The 16785-nt window shown below is 44.1% G+C and overlaps 1 protein-coding gene across 9 annotated transcripts in view; it reads right to left on the reverse strand.

Moving 5' to 3' along the window:
- The window catches only part of CHD8 (chromodomain helicase DNA binding protein 8), a 71868-nt gene that overhangs the window by 43054 nt on the left and 12029 nt on the right, over positions 1 to 16785 (reverse strand). For 2 of the 9 annotated variants that reach the window (XM_058429947.1, XM_058429944.1), the window contains exons 1-4: positions 8791 to 8851; positions 8500 to 8564; positions 2407 to 3464; positions 604 to 975 (exon numbers count right to left, since the gene is read on the reverse strand). In XM_058429947.1, coding sequence (XP_058285930.1) covers positions 604 to 975; positions 2407 to 3249 — 1215 coding nt within the window. In that variant the 5' untranslated portion in view covers positions 3250 to 3464; positions 8500 to 8564; positions 8791 to 8851. Of the gene's footprint in view, positions 1 to 603; positions 976 to 2406; positions 3465 to 8499; positions 8565 to 8790; positions 8871 to 16785 lie in introns of those variants that run through there. The other 7 variants (XM_032180387.2, XM_058429945.1, XM_032180392.2 and 4 more) reach the window with 6 other exon arrangements.

Genomic DNA, 16785 nt, shown 5'->3' on the forward strand with positions numbered 1-16785 from the left:
ACAGGCGTGAGCCACCGCGCCCGGCCCTCCTACATCTACTTTTTAAAATGTATTCTTTTGGTGGGAAAGGGGTGAGAAAAACCAAGAATTCTGCCAAAATAATCTTTTTGCTATGCTTCCATCAATACACGTCTCCATTACTTCAGAAAAATTACAACTAATATACCCAATAATGGTCTCTGGCCTAACAGTAAAAAAATTCAAATTCTACTCTTGGCCTACCTTTTATCTGCCTGAGCGGGGCGGGGGATGGCAGGGGAGGAGGACTGATCACTTATTTCTTTGTATCATTTCTGAAATATCATTTAAAGGATATCACAAATCATTTTTATTTCACAATAATATTAGGAAGATTGTAAATAAAACAATTCAAAGATAAATACTAAATAATCTCGTATCCCAAAACCCAACAATCCCTCTCTAATCTTTTAATAATATAATTAAAATAAGGTTTCCATGGATGAAAGAATTAAGTCTGCATCTCAGTTCAGAGATATAAATCTAGAATGGCCCCACATTCAAGAATAAGTGGTTGCTGAGGGCAACAGCAATGGACTAAGTATTTTTGTTTTCTTTCTTTTCCTTACTGTGTAAGTCTCTCACCTGCGGCTGCAGTACCACCTTGACTGGTACTGAAAGTCTTTGTCCTGGGCTTTGTCCTGGTCCCATTATCTGAGCCTGCTGTACAGAGGACAGAGTCACTGGCTGGGTTGAGGGTGGCTGCTGGGGTTGTGGCTGCGATGATGGTGGCTGTGGTACAATCTGGATTTTTTGCTGTGGCTGCTGCACCTGCAGCTGGATAGTTACTACCTTGGCAGGCTGCCCTTGGGCATTCTTGGCTTGAGTCAGGGCTGCCAGCTGGTTGCCCTGTAACACTATCTTGCCTGGTAGACTCCCTAGCACAACATGCCGATGTCCTTGGGGACCTCCAGACTGTGGCTGCTGGAGGACCAGGGTGATGCGTTTCGATTCACCCTAAAGTGAAGAAAGGAAATTGCAAGAGTACAACATTAAAGAACGGTATACTCTGAAATATTTACACCAGTTTTCTTCATCCTAGAATCATAAAAACTACGAATCAGAAGACACAGTACAATTCACTTTGTTCATCATCCTATCTGTCTTGATGGAATCTTTTTTGTTATTTTTAGAGACAGGGTCTCGCTGTATTGCCCAGGCTGCTGATCAGCAAGGGAGTGCTGCCCCGCTCCGTTTCCAACCTGGGCGAATTCATCCCTCCTTAGGCAACCTGGTGGTCCCTTGCTCCTCGGAGGTCACCATATTGATGTCAAACTTAGTGCAGACACCTGACTGGCGTAGCACACCACAGCCCAGAACTCCTAGGCTCAAGTGATCCTCCCGCTTCAGCTCCTGAGTAGCTGGTACTATAGGTGCATGCCACCATGCCCAGCTAATTTTTATTTTGCTTTTTTGTAGAGATGAGGTCTATGTTTCCCAGGCTGGTCTCGAACTCCTGGCCTCAAGCGATTCTCCGGCCTCAGCCTCCCAAAGCGCTGGGACTATCAGCTGTCCTGATAGAATCTTTTCTATAACGCTTCTGCTCAATAGGTATCAAGCTATGTTTTAAAAACTCCTGATGGAAGGCTATCTTCTAATGCAGCAGTTCATTTTTGGAAACCTAATAATACAAAATTCCTTATATTGAATTGAAATCTGCCTCCTTGTAGCTTCTTCCCACTAGTCCTACTTTTTTTAGAGACGGGGGTCTCACTATGTTGCCCAGGCTGGTCTTGAACTTCTGGCCTCAAGCAATCCTCCTGCCTCAGCCTCCTGAGTAGCTGGGATCACAGGTGAGAGACATCGTGCCTGGCTAGTTCTACTTATCTCAATGCTGTGCCCCCACCCCCACCAACTCTTTGGCCCTTTATTCAGATGCTAGAGCCTCTACCTTCTTACACTAGAAACTAACACTTTCACTGAGCAAAGTAGGAGGGTGACAATCTTAGTAATAAGAATAAAAGAAAAATATAAATAGCTTTTACAAGTCTTGCAAATATAAAGATAATTATTAAAGATGTTTCTTTGTTCCCATAGCATCCCATATTTCTCATAAAACTTTATATCACACAATTATTGTGAACTCTTGCTTAATATCTGTCTTTCCTGGCAGACGGTGAGCTCTGTAAGGACAGGGACTGTGTTTGTCTTATTTAGCACCAGCTAGGTACAATGTAAGTGTGTAGTAAGAGCTCAAAAAATATGTTAATATTAACTGCTTCCACCCAGCAAGTACTAAGTATGTGGCTGTCACACTAACCGATAAAAAGCAAAGATGGAATTTAAATAGGCTTTCCCAGAGAAAGCTCTCATGCGCTCACTCTCTCTCAAAGAGTTGCTGGGCCCTCTATGAAACCAAAATTCACCTCCCCCTTTCACTCAAGTCACCTGGGTAGGTGTAGAGGTCAGTGTAACTGCAGGCTTCAGTGGGGGCCCTGTGGCCCCAGGGTTTCCAGCAGGAGCTGAACCCTTAACTGGCTGGAGGACCAGCTGCTTTACTGGTCGGCTGGGCTGGACAATGCGCTGAACAGCAGCCTGGTTCCCAGGGACCTTGGCGGCCAACACTGTATTACCAGAGACAATGGAAACACCTGGTCGAAGGGGTGTGCCGGTTAGCACTTTGGTAAAAGTGACTTTTCCACCATTGGCTGTGCCTGCCACCAGGGGCTGAGCTGTGCTGGTGATACCTTGGGCCTGAATTTGTGCCACATGGGCACCAGTGACTGAGGAGCTTGGTGGGGCCTTAAGGATAACAATCTTAGGGGCTGACTGAGGTGGCTGCCCTCCAGCACTACTGGAGGAGACAGCTGTGGCAGAGACACCCATGAATGGATTCCCTTGGCTCAGGATCTCCTGGCTCTTGGAGACCTGCAAAAGTCCTGATGTTGGCGTCGATGTCTGTAAGACAGGTTGGGCTGGCTGCTCCTGGCTGGCAGGCTGAGTGGTATAATCATGCAAGGTTATGGATTCTGGAGCTGGAGCTGTGGATTCTTTGGGAAGTTCTGTGGGAGCTGTTTCCTCTGGTGGAGGGACCAGTTCACTTGCTGATGAATTCCCCACATCACCACCTCCACCATCCTGGTTCATCTGATCCAAGGAGTCCAGAGAGCTTGGCAGTCCAAGGGCTTCCTCAATGGGGTCTTGTGTGACTTGGTTAAAGCTGTCATCAGTCAGAGAGTCCAGGCCAAATAAATTTGGGTCATCGAACAGATCCATGATGGGGTCTGCCATCTTGGGAAAGTAATGGAGGGTATTTCTCCAAGGTCTAGGGAGGGAAGGGGAGGGGGGGTACTGGCTCTCCCCTCCCCTCCCCTATTAAGACAAAAATGTACACAATGTAAGAGGACTACTCTTCAAGTATAGAGGCAAGAAACAAGTGCATGTCAGATTGTCCTGACCTTCATGGAGCAAGATGGCTACGTCTTCAGAGGAAGATGGTGGAACTCCTGTTGTAGGAATACAAATACATATGAAAAATAAGCAAAGTTGGTGATCTCAGAGAAAATTTTTCCTTCTTACGTACTGTTCTTAATATCAAATAGCCATGAATATAAGAGGGAAATGTGGGGAAATCTAAGGACGGACATACAGCAGAAAGAACACTCAAGTTTCTGCTTCAAAACTAAAACTAAAAGAGAAAAACAATAACAACCTCCTCTTGGGCACTTACACCTACAAACTTTAAAGACTCTGTCTGTCAAGAGCATTTGGCTGTCTCTCTCCGTTTCTTTTAACACTTATTATTCTTTGGTAAAGATAAAATTTAATATTCATTTACCTTCTATTTTCAGTTTTTAAGTTAGTAGAACTCAAAAATATGCCACCAGAATTACAGTGACTCTATAAAGGTTTCTGGATATATTCTATTTTATAATTTTTTCTTGTGTTTTATATATTTTTACTTACTATTGGCAAAAATAACCACCTTTAACCAAGGCTTATAGTACAATCTCACCAAACTGATCATACAATTTTACCCAGGAAGTTTTGCAACCTTTATTCTAGTTAACATATTAATCTATAATGGGATTTTTGTTCTGAAGTCCCCTCTCAAGAAACCTTTCTCATATTTAAGATTAAAAAGGTCAATTGCAAGGGATTCAACATTGTTTCCAATTTATATTCCCAACTTCCTCTCTTATCATCTCTTACATATATCTTACATTCCAGTCCAACTAGACTACACAATTCCCTTAATGTGATTCCTACCTGTGTGACTTTGCTTATGATGCTGTGCTTTCTGCCTGGAACACGTCCTCTCCATCCCAGTGCCAATAATCTCTCGCAACTAAAATCCTACCAACCCTCAAAGGTCTTCTACTCCATTAAGTGAGCCCTGAACCTCTGACCCTTTAACAACTGAGCAACTTGTGATGACTTGATCCCTCCACCTCCTTTAAATACCCACCCCATTGTTCATACCTTATTTAAAGCACTTATATTTAATATTTTATTATAATGACCTAAGTCTGTCTATATTCTCTGAAGGCCCAAATGGTTCCTTTGTACAAATTGTAAAAAGTTGCCCACTTCTGAAGATGCTTGGAAAACTGCCATACTAAATATATAAAAATTGGTTATGAATGTATGCAACGTACACCCTCCACAACCCTGTACCATTGCCCAGCTCCTCTTTCTCTGGGAGAAAGTTCTTGGATGGTGGGGACTATGTTTTATTTATCTGTGGATCCCTAAAGAACCAGCAGGACATAGCACATATAGTAGCTAATCAAAAAACAGTTAATGAATTATACTTGCTCACATTATCTGGAGTAAACCATTCGATCCTCACAGAAACTAAATGGTATTCTTTGATTCTAACATGAGATGGTAAAAAGCTTCCCATCTTGAAAACCTGTCTTATGAATGGCTAAAAGTAGGTTTACAAAATCCATGTCTAGGGTTTTAAGTTCATGAAACTAGTGGAAAAAAGAAAAGCTATCAAAGACAGGGAAGTATATCACCATAAAACCCAAATATATGAAAAAGAAGTATCTGTTCTTTATATATGATGACAATATTTGACGATACAGGAAAGTCTTGCTTGGCAAGACCATTTCTCCTAACTTTTGGAAGACACCAGATAAGAAATTTGTCAGAGGCACAGTCCTGACTGAAGGAGACTTTTCCATATAACCCCCACGCTATGTTTTTTCCTTCCCAACCCATCTTTCTTATCCTTATAAAATATAATATGGGTTAATAGATCAGATACTCCAACACAGACAAAGAGAACAAACACATGAGTCAAAATTACAAAGTATACATGGTATCTCCAACAATGCTAAACAAGATCTTCCTTGCTTCAGTAATTGCATACTTTTCATATCTCAACCCAAGATCCATACCATCTCCCATTCCTGGCTAGCCTATTCCACCGGCTCATTCCAGCCTCTCATATCTAATATTTGCCTCCAAACTGCTCAAAATGGCAATCAGAAAAGTTACGAATGTTTCCTGATTTAACGAAAACCTACTCAATAACTTGATATTAATAAATTTCCTCCCCCTTATCATCAACTTTTTTCCAGTACACCTACTTCGGCACCAATTATCTTTCATTCTCTATTCACCATCAGAAGTTAAAGTATCTACAGCCAGGAGTAATATAAAAACAACAGTGAAAGTTTCTTTTTTTTTTTTTTTTTTCCGAGACAAAGTTTCACTCTTGTTGCCCAGGCTGGAGTGCAATGGCGTGATCTCGGCTCACCGCAACCTCTACCTCCCGGGTTCAAGCAATTCTCCTGCCTCAGCCTCCTGAATAGCTGGGATTATGGGCCTGCACCACCACACTCGGCTAATTTTGTATTTTTAGTAGAGACAGGTTTTCTCCATGTTAGTCAGACTGGTCTCAGACTCTCCACCTCAGAGGTGAGCCGTCCGCCTCAGCCTCCCAAAGTGCTGGGATTATAGGCGTGAGCCACCACGCTGAAAGTTTCTACTAACTAGAAGTTTACGTTGCAAATAGTTTATAGCCTGCTCCTTATTCCATGGAGTGTTTTGTCGCTTCCATGATTCATTGCTATTTGTTAATTCTAATGCTCTTCCTTTCCCCCATAATGATCCAATCTTAGGCCCAGATTTTTTTTTTTTTTTTAAATAGGAGAAACAAGGCTAATGGTTTCTGATGAATCTCCTTACCCCATATGACTTAGTATAAGCTTTTTAAAGATCAATGCATTATCATTTATCTCTCCCTTCCCAATTTTCGAACCAAATTTCTGCTTCTCCTAGTTCGGTCTAGGCCTAATAATTCAAAAACCTTGCCACCAAGTATCATTACTTCTCAGTCCCATCATCTCACCTATACTGACCCAATTCATCTCATATTTTTATCCTAGTCTCCTACTTCTTTTCTAGCTCCTGTCTTTAAACTGTCCTTGACTCTTACAAGATTAAACCTTCTCCCAACATACATCTAACTTTTTTTAACCCTCCTTCTACTACTACTTGTGGGTCACCCTGGCTATATCCACATATGGCCTATTTATTCTACCAAGCTCATCCATCCCATGAATCCTCTCATCCATCTCATGAATTCTCTTTCCTTGATTCAAACCCTAATAGCAAAAATGAACAGATGTTAAGTGGGTTTCGACGCAAAGTAACTGCCTAGATAAAGAAGTCTCACCAACTTTTATCATATTAAGAATGAAAAGCCAGTGTTGGCCCACCATTCCCCAAAAGAGAAACACATGTATGTGCTCAAAAGGAAAGACAAAACTTAGTGGTTGTACTTAGTCACTTTCCATAATTACAAACTAATGACCAGAATCATGACAGAAGTCTTGGAGGGCATGTGGGGGGTGAGGGATGGCAGTGGAAGGGAAAGGAACAAACTAGTCAGTTAAGGTTAAAATCCAAGGCCATCTATCTATAATCGCCAAATAACAATCCAGTTGCCTGTAAAAAAAATTATATATGCCAGTATAGCCCTTCACATCATCTCCTTCTTAAAGGTGAAACTACTGCTTCCCCTTGAGACAAGTACAAACTGATGTTCTTCTGCAGCTTTACCACCTTTAATACAGTTCTTGATTTTTTTGGAAATCTAGAGTCCCAGCTCTCTCGTTCTTATTTTACATTATTCCTCACCTTTGCCCATTTCTATAATAAACTGTCTGTCCTATGATAAAGTATTTTGTTTTAATTCTACCCTATATTTTTCCATCTCAATCTCTCCATACCTTTCAACAAAGCAGTGATTCTCAACCAGGGGATGGAGACTAAGGCCCTTAAGAAGGGCTTCTGGGAACTGAGGGTGGAGATAAATGTGCAGTTCTTAAAGGTGTATTCAATATTATAACTTTATATTTATCAAATGAAAAAAACACATCTCATTGTTTAGGCTATTTATATTTATTAATACTGGACAAAGCCTTCTTGGCCAGTGAAGATCTGTAAAAGACACATGTGAGGAGTAGGGGGCAGAGAAAGAAACATTCCTGGCTTGGCAGAGTTGCCAATATCTTTGGGATGGGATAAGATTTCCTATAGCCTCTCAAAAGGAGTTTATCATCATTTACTGTTTATGATGGATGAGAAACACTGCAAGAGATTAGTTCAGTCGTCTAATAGATAAAATTATGTAAAATGAGCTACAGATATCTATTGCCCACTTATAGATTTCCCCGTAGTGACAACCTCTTAGAAGACAATGAACGAATGCAGTATTGAGCCATGCTGACCTCTTTCTGTAATGTGCACTTTTAGAAAGTACCACTCATGACCACTTAACCTCTAGCTGCTCAAAGGTTCAGAAAAGAATAAACTATTTTATTTACTTCAAAGAACAAATCTTGTTGTTGGAAACTGTATCAAGAAGATCAGTTGCAGATAGACATAAATACATGTTACTGAAACATAAGATGGGTAGAAACAGCTTAATTTAAATGAGAAATACCTTGAAAATAAAATAATCCAAAGGGCTAAAATGAAAATCACCAACATAATTTTAAAAGGGAAGTATTTTAAAACTGTACCATGAAGACATCTGTGAGACACGAAGGGTCTCAAATCTTATACAGAAATGAAAAATAAACATCCAAAGTGAATGCAATCACAATTTAGGGTCAGCAAAGGATCAGGATGGAAAGACATAGGACCAAATTGGAGCCACTCAGATTTCCTAAGTAGATCAAGATCCTAGGCCATTTTCTCTGTCTTCACCATTCTCACTGCCAAATGTGTGGTTACTCTGTTTTTGTTTTCCAATTACTGAAAGAGAAAGCACTCACCCCTCAATCAAGGGTACGGTCATTTGGGGGAAAATAAGGCTGGTAAAGTAAGACCTTGTGAATAAATCGGAAAAGCAAAATAGGCAACTACGACAGCTAAAGACATGTATTTTCAGGGGGTAAAGAAGAAACTAGAGAGATTCTGCACTCATGAAAAAAGGGAAAGGGCGAGGTGAGGAAGTGAGGGGTTGATGGAGAGGAAAACGCGACTGGGGTGGGGGTGGGGGGGACCCGGGTACATTACCTGCTCATACTGCCGGGTTTCGTGCCAGTAAGGTCCATACAGCAGAGGCAGAAGATTTCTGGTAACTGGAGATCCCAAAATGGAAATGAGGTACATGCACTTGAGGTAAGGAGCTAGCGGGGGTGCCCTCCAGGGTGGGGATGGCCAAGACGGGAAGATGCGGGGGGTGGGGGGTGTGGATGCCCGGGATAGGAGCAATGTTAGGACGGAAGCTGCAGGCTGAGAGGCCCGACAAGCCCTGAAGGAGAAAAGGAGCTGTGCCTCACCCCAGTGGAGGAGAGGTGGCTTTACCTGCAGCGGCTGTGGGGGGCCGGTTCGCCCCTCTCCCTGTCTCTCCAGCACCAGTTCCCCCTCCTCCTGCGCAACCTAACTTGATGCTCCTGCCCGCCCCGCGCCATCATTGGCTAAAGCGCACCGCCACTCACCAAAGGCGAAAAGACGCAAAACAGCGCAAAGGGTGGGACTATAAGGAGCTCCCTTCCCCCTCCCTTGCAGGTTAGGTTGAGAGCGCACGGAGAGGCCTATCCGGTTTCTAGGGCCGAGGCGAAGCCTGCAGCTTGCTTGAAAAAAGGGGGCTGGCCAGAGGAACAGTCTCATAGTACGCGAAACCAGTCCTGGAGATTAAATTCCCTACCATCTACACTGTATTCTTCACCCTAAAGAGTATAAACTTGGGAGGGAGGGTTCCCCGCTAGGCCAGCTCCGCCTCCCTCTGAATCCCCGGCCTTCTAGCAGCCCTGTCAACCCCTCTCCTGTAGTGACTACACCGTATCACACTACCTAATAAAAGGGGCCAAATCTTCTTCCCTCCATCGTGGGAGTCAGCCCAGCTGGAATATGGGCCTTTTAAAGCACTCTTCCTGCCATAACACATAAGGTTGCCGTGCATTTTTGACACTCTGACCCTTCAATACCAATACGGCTTTTTAGACAGTAATTCCTGGGGCCCTCTAACAATTCCCGACCCTTAACCCCCTCAAAACAAACACTCCTCACCCTCTAAACTCGGTTTCCTGTTCCCCCATCTCTTGAAACTCAGCCCATTTGACCTTTTAATCAGTGTCCACTTTGCGATGTCACTTGAAATCACTCTAATTCCCAGTGAGACTAGACAACCCCAGAATGATGGTGTGCAAGCTTAAATCCACCAAAGTAAACTTTTTTTTTTTTCCTTTTTTGAGACAGAGTCTCACTCTGTCGCCCAGGCTGGAGTGTAGTGGCGCAGTCTTGGCTCACTGCAACCTCTGCCTCCCGTGTTTAAGCGATTCTCTTGCCTCAGCCTCCCGAATAGCTGCGATTACAGGCGCCTGCCACCACACCCAGCTAATTTTTGTATTTTTAGTAGAGACAGGGTTTCACTACGTTGGCTAGGCTGGTCTCGAACTCCTGACCTCAAGTGATCCACCCACCCCAGCCTCCCAAAGTGCTGGGATTACAGGCGTGAGCCATCACGCCCCGCCAGGACACTGTTATTAAAAAGAGCAGTTTAGGCCGGGTGCGGTGGTGGCTCATGCCTGCAATCCCAGTATTTAGGGAGGCCGAGGTGGGCAGATCGCTTGTATCTAGGAGTTCAAGACCAGCCTGGGCATTATATAGTAACACCCAGTCTCTTAAAAAAAAAAAAAAAAAGATGCTGGGCGCAGTGGCTCACACCTGTAATCCCAGCACTTTGGGAAAGCGAGGCGGGCAGACCACGAGGTCAAGAGATCTAGACCATCCTGGTTAACATGGTGAAACTCCGTCTCTACTAAAAATACAAAAATTACTGGGCAAGTCCCAGTTACTTGGGAAGCTGAGGCAGGAGAATCGCTTGAACCTGGGAGGCAGAGGTTGCAGTGACCCGAGATCACGCCACTGCACTCCAGCCTGGTGACAGAGCGAGACTCTGTCTTAAAAAAAAAAAAAAAAAAAGAGCAAAAAAAGGCCAGGTGCAGTGGCTCACACCTGTAATCTCAGCACTTGGGAGGCCAAGGTGGGCAGATCACTTGAGGCCAGGAGTTTGAGACCAGCTTGGCCAACATAGTGAAACCCCATCTCTACTAAAAATACAAAAACTAGCTGGGAGGGGTGGCACTCACCTGTAGTCCCAGCTACTGGGGAGGGTGAGGCACGAGGATTGCTTGAACCCAGCAGGTGGAGGGTGCAGTGAGCCAAGATCATGCCAAGGCACTCCAGCCTGGGCAACAGAGTGAGACAATGTCTCAAAAAAGAAAAAAAAAAGGGCGGCTTATTTCCTGACCATTAGTTTCCTCTGAAAGTATCCTCAACACTGAAATCCTATTTTCTTAATACTCTAAGGACACAAATTAGGAAAATCAACTTGCTTTATATCTCCTATTTTTAAAGATCCTAGCATTACCACTGTCGCTAAAAACACCTAATTACCACTCCTGTAAAGAGCAATACTGTTTTCCCATTCACTGTGGCTCAAAACCTCAACAGTCTCTAAAACCTCCCCCTGTAGCCACCATCCAATCATTTGCCAAGTGTCATTGATTCTCTTACAATATATAACAAAGATTTTGGAGCTGCCAAAGACTCTGTCAACCTTCTTAGTGTACAGATGAGAAAACTGAGGCTTAGAGAGTTGAATGTTTGACTATGAAACTAAGTGGCAAGTTAGGATTCATATATCTGACTCCTGTTTCTGCTGCCATCTCCCTTACTTATGTAGTTGCTTGTGTAAGAGAAAAGCCTCATAAATAATCTCTCTACTCACCCTACTAATCCATTCTGCAACCAGATTAATATCCTAAAACACAGTATGGCCAAATCAGACTTGTGCTGGAAAATTTTCTAAGGCTCTCAATTACTTAAGACAACATCTTATATTTCCTGTCTTATTTTCTACCATTCGTCTACATATACTTGCTAGCCAAAAAAAAAGACAAATTACTATTGTCATATTTTTTCTAATCTGAGCCTAATATTGCTGCCTTCAAATTATACACATCTTTAATTTCTTTCTTTGCATTACCAAAATCTTACTTATTATCCTCTAAGTTCAACATCAAATGCCTCTTATTACTTCAATATGTATTGAGTATAAAATATGTCAAGTAATCTGCTAGTATTAGGGATCCAAAAACAAGTAAGACATAATCCCTACCCTCAACTCACAGTAAGTAAGAGTGCATTTGTGTATGTATGTGGGAAGAGGGTAAAGAGTAGGCAGTATGACAACAGTGACAAATAAAAACAATTATAATACAAGGTGATACATTCAATAAGACCAGCAGGGGCTTAGGAGGAAAAAACATCAATAAAGTAGTTTCTTTTTTTTGTTGCTGGTTTTTTTTTCTTGAGATGGAGTCGCACTCTGTTGCCCAGGCTGGAGTGCAGTAGTGCGATCTCGGCTCACCGCAACCTCTGCCTCCTGGGTTCAAGTGATTCTCCTGCCTCAGCCTCCTGAGTAGCTGGGATTGCAGGCATCCACCACCATGCCCGGCTAATTGTTGTATTTTTAGTAGAGATGAGGTTTCACCATGTTGGCCAGGCTGGTCTCGAACTCCTGACCTCAGGTGTTCCACCCACCTCAGCCTCCCAAAGTGCTGGGATTACAGGTGTGAGCCACCGCGTCCAGCCAAGAAAATAGTTTCTTAAACAATGAGGAAAAGTTACCAGGTGGGAGGGAAAGATGGGCTGTAAGAAAGGGATATTCAGGCAGCAGGGACAGGAAGAGGGAAGGCAAAACAAAGCATAGCAATGAGAAACAGCATGAGACATGTAAAGGAAACTCTAGTTCTGTAGTTCAGCCTTGCTAAAGTGTAAATCGCAAAGAAAGAACTGGGTGGAGATGAAGCTGAAGGGACAGGTAAGGGCCAGAGTGTGGAGAGCCTTGAATAACAATTTCTTACAGGTGGATGAGGAGCCACTGAAACATGGAATAACATAATCAGAATTACATTTTGATTAGCTAACTCTGGCTTTAGGGGGTGAGAGGACAGAGGACACAGAAGCAGTTAGGAGGCTGCTGTGAGACACCAGAAAGGAGTTGTATAGTGAACATTTGCTGTTTTTTTTTTTCTGCTCAGCAACCAAAAGGCCCCTTCCTATATTTTCCATGGAAAGCTGGATCTTATCTCCCCATATGGAGCCTGGGGAGACAGGGTTCAATTGCCTCCTCCCCTTCCTAGCAAAGAGGAAGTATGCATGCACATGACCTAGGCTAGTTTAAGTGGATACTCCTGCTGGGGAAGTCTTGACTTTGCAGGAGTAATGCAAGACCCAAGACCACCAGTTAGACAATATCTGGCAATGGCAGACATTAGAGTCCAACTGTAGCATCCTATATAGACTGGTCAGTGGTGTGACCATGACCTTCTCTTTGGTCTTCCCTCCTTTGATTTCACACCATTCTCTAAACCAGGTTCTCTAATATTCTCATTACTTTTTTGAGCCATTCAATATCCTTCCAATAAATTTTCTTTCTGCTTAAGTTAGCCAAAAGATGAGTCCTGTTGTTTGCAACCAAGAATCCTAACACAATTATTAGGGCCTAAATTATAGCAATATGGTTCAAAAGATAGTGATGGAATTGTTTATTGGCCTTTTGCTAAGATCAGGTTTAAAACATAATAATGGAAGGGAAATGACAAAGCCAGAAACACTTAGGGGATAAAAATCAGTAGAACCTGGAGTTCAGAGGGAAAGATGAGTAGTTTAGCCATATTGAAAATGATCTGCCTAGGGCTGGGCGCGGTGGCTCACGCCTGTAATCCCAGCACTTTGGGAGGCTGAGGTGGGCGGATCACGAGGTCAGAAGATCGAGACCGGCCAGGCTTGGTGGCTCATGCCTGTAATCCCAGCTCTTTGGGAGGCCGAGGTGGGTGGATCACCTGAGGTCAGGAGTTCGAGACCAGTCTGGCCAACATGGAGAAACCCCATCTCTACTAAAAACACAAAATTAGCCGGGCGTGGTGGCACATGCTTGTTATCCAGGCTACTCGGGAGGCTGAGGCAGGAGAATTGCTTGAACCAGGGAGGGAGAGGTTGCAGTGAGCCAAGATCCTGCCACTGCACTCCATCCTGGGCGACAGAGGGAGACTCCATCTCAAATAAATAAATAAATAAATTTTTAGGCCGGGCACGGTGGCTCACGCTTGTAATCCCAGCACTTTGGGAGGCCGAGGCGGGCGGATCACGAGGTCAGGAGATCGAGACCACGGTGAAACCCCGTCTCTACTAAAAATACAAAAAAATTAGCCGGGCGTGGTGGCGGGCGCCTGTATTCCCAGCTACTTGGAGAGGCTGAGGCAGGAGAATGGCGTGAACTCGGGAGGCAGAGCTTGCAGTGAGCCGAGATTGCGCCACTGCACTCCAGCCTGGGCGACAGAGCGAGACTCCGTCTCAAAAAAAAAAAAAAAGATCGAGACCATCCTGGCTAATCCGGTGAAACCCCGTCTCTACTAAAAATACAAAAAAATTAGCCGGGCGTGGTGGTGGGCACCTGTAGTCCCAGCTACTCAGGAGGCTGAGGGAGGAGAATGGCGTGAACCCGGGAGGCGGAGCTTGCAGTGAGCCAAGATTGCGCCACTGCACTGCAGCCTGGGTGACAGAGTGAGACTCCACCTCAAAAACAAAAACAAAAAACCAAAAAGAAAATGAGCTGCCTATAGTATGTTAAGTAGTGACAGTAGGAGGTTGGCTGTATGAGTCTAAAAGTCTGGCTTGGAGATAGATTTTGAGAGTTATTAGCAACTAAGTGTTAGCTGTAAAAGTGGAGATTACCCAGGGAATGTGAAGAGCAGATCAAGGATAAGAAAAACTGCAAGGCTGGGAGGCCAAGGCCGGAGAATTGCTTGAGCCCAGGAATTTGAGATCAGCCTGGGTAACAAAGGGAGACTGTCTCTACAATTAGGCCGGGTGCAGTGGCTCATGCCTGTAATCCCATCACTGGGAGGTGGAGGCAGGCAGATTGCTTAAGCCCAAGAGTTCAAGACCAGCCCGGGCAACACGGCAAAACCCTGTCTCTACACAAATACAAAAATTAGCCAGGCGTGTGACACAGGCCTATAGACCCAGATGCTTTGAGGGCTGAGGCAGGAGGATTGCCTGAGCCCGGGAAGTTGAGGTTGCAATGAGTCAAGACTGGGCCACTGTACTGTAGCCTGGGCAACAGAGTCTGACCCTGTCTTAAAAAATAAATAAAATAAAATAAAATAAAATAAAAAATTAGCCAGGCATGGTGGCACATGCTGTGGTCTCAGCTACTTGGGAGGCTAAGGCAGGAGGATCACTTAAGGCTGCAGTGAGCCATGTTCATGATACTGCATTCCAGCCTGGGTGACAGAGACCCTATTGGAAAGGAGAAAAGAGAGAGGGGAGGAGAGGAGAAGGGAGGGGAGGGGAGGGGAGAAAGGAAAGAAAGGAAAGAAAAGAAAAAAAGGAAGAAAGAAAGAAAAGAAACAAAGAAAGAAAGAAAAGAAAGAAAGAAAGAAGGAAGGAAGGAAAGAAAGAAACAAAGAGAAAGAAAGAAAGAAAGAAAACAATTGCACAAATATTGCTGGGAGAGACAAGAGAATGTTAATGTCTGTGAAGAACTGGAGAACCTGTATCCATTCCGAAGAATGTAGCTGCAATTCACCTCTAATTAAGTCCTGCCAAATACAAACATACATCCAAGGTTGAAAGAAAACTTCAGATTTTCCAAAAGCCAGAATTTTGACTGTAAATAACTAATTTTTTAAGAAAACTAAACACTATGCAGGATAAAGAAAACACTTAGCTGGGCTGGGCTCAGTGGCTCACACCTGTAATCCCAGCACTTTGGGAGGCCGAGGCGGGAGGATCACGAGGTCAGGAGATCGAGACCATCCTGGCTAACACGGTGAAACCCCGTCTCTACTAAAAATACAAAAAATTAGCCGGGTGTGGTGGCAGGCGCCTGTAATCCCAGCTACTCGGGAGGCTGAGGCAGGAGAATGGCGTGAAGCCGGGAGGCGGAGCTTGCAGTGAGCCGAGATTGCGCCACTGCACTCCAGCCTGGGTGACAGAGTGAGACTTCGTCTCAAAAAAAAAAATTTTGAGACGGAGTCTCGCTCTGTCACCCAGGCTGGAGTGCAGTGGCGCAATCTCGGCTCACTGCAAGCTCCGCCTCCCGGGTTCACGCCATTCTCCTGCCTCAGCCTCTCCGAGTAGCTGGGACTACAGGCGCCCGCCACCACGCCCGGCTAATTTTTTGTATTTTTAGTAGAGATGGGGTTTCACCGTGGTCTCGATCTCCTGACCTCGTGATCCGCCCGCCTCGGCCTCCCAAAGTGCTGGGATTACAAGCGTGAGCCACCGCGCCCAGCCCCAGCTGAGATTTTTAGCGGAGTGAGAAAAGCTAAGGAGGAACCCAGGAGAACATCAGAAATTAAGAATCAGAATAATGCCTTCTTAAGCAGGTAGAGAAAAAGCAGCTAGAGAAGCAAGACAGTGCAGTGTCACAGAGGCAGAGAATAGAGATTTGCAGGGGAATTGTGATCAATCATATCAAACAAAGCAAAAATGTCCAACCATATAAGAACTTTAGGACTGGGCGCTGTGGCTCACACCTGTAATCCCAGCACTTTGGGAGGCCGAGGCGGGCAGATCACGAGGTCAGGAGATCGAGACTATCCTGGCTAACATGGTGAAACCCCGTCTCTACTAAAAAATAACAGAAAATTAGCCACGTGTGGTGGCGGGCGCCTGTATTCCCAGCTACTCAGGAGGCTGAGGCAGGAGAATGGCGTGAACCCGGGAGGCGCAGCTTGCAGTGAGCCAAGATCACGCCATTGCACTCCAGCCTGGGCGACAGAGCGAGACCCCGTCTCAAAAAAAACAAAACAAAACAAAAAAACTTTAAAATGTTCATTCAATGTAATAATTGAAAGCCTTTCTGATACCTACTTTCCACTGTCAAACCAGAAGTGAATCTGTCCATGTGAGTTTTCATAGCATTATGTGTAGTCCTCTTTTAGGATAATTATCTTTTACTTTATATTTTACTTACATTTGTATATGGAAATATAATGAGCTTTGAAGTCCAAGGGACCTGAGTTCAAATTTCTGTCCCGTCAAGAAAATCAACCTTTCTAAGTCTAGCTCATTCCTCTACATAAAGGGGATAACAGTATTAAGTTACAGGAACATTTATGAGGATTAATGAAACAACTGGCACAGTACTTGACACATAACTGCTAAGTCCTAGTAGGTACTCGACAAATGTTGCTGGATAAATTGGAAAAAAAAATTGTTTTTGCCAATATCTATACCTAGGTTACAGTAATCAGCCTGAGAGAGGATCACTACCCAGATTAA

The sequence above is a fragment of the Hylobates moloch genome, unplaced genomic scaffold (genome assembly GCF_009828535.3).
Source record: "Hylobates moloch isolate HMO894 unplaced genomic scaffold, HMol_V3 SCAFFOLD_16, whole genome shotgun sequence".
NCBI lineage: Eukaryota > Metazoa > Chordata > Mammalia > Primates > Hylobatidae > Hylobates > Hylobates moloch.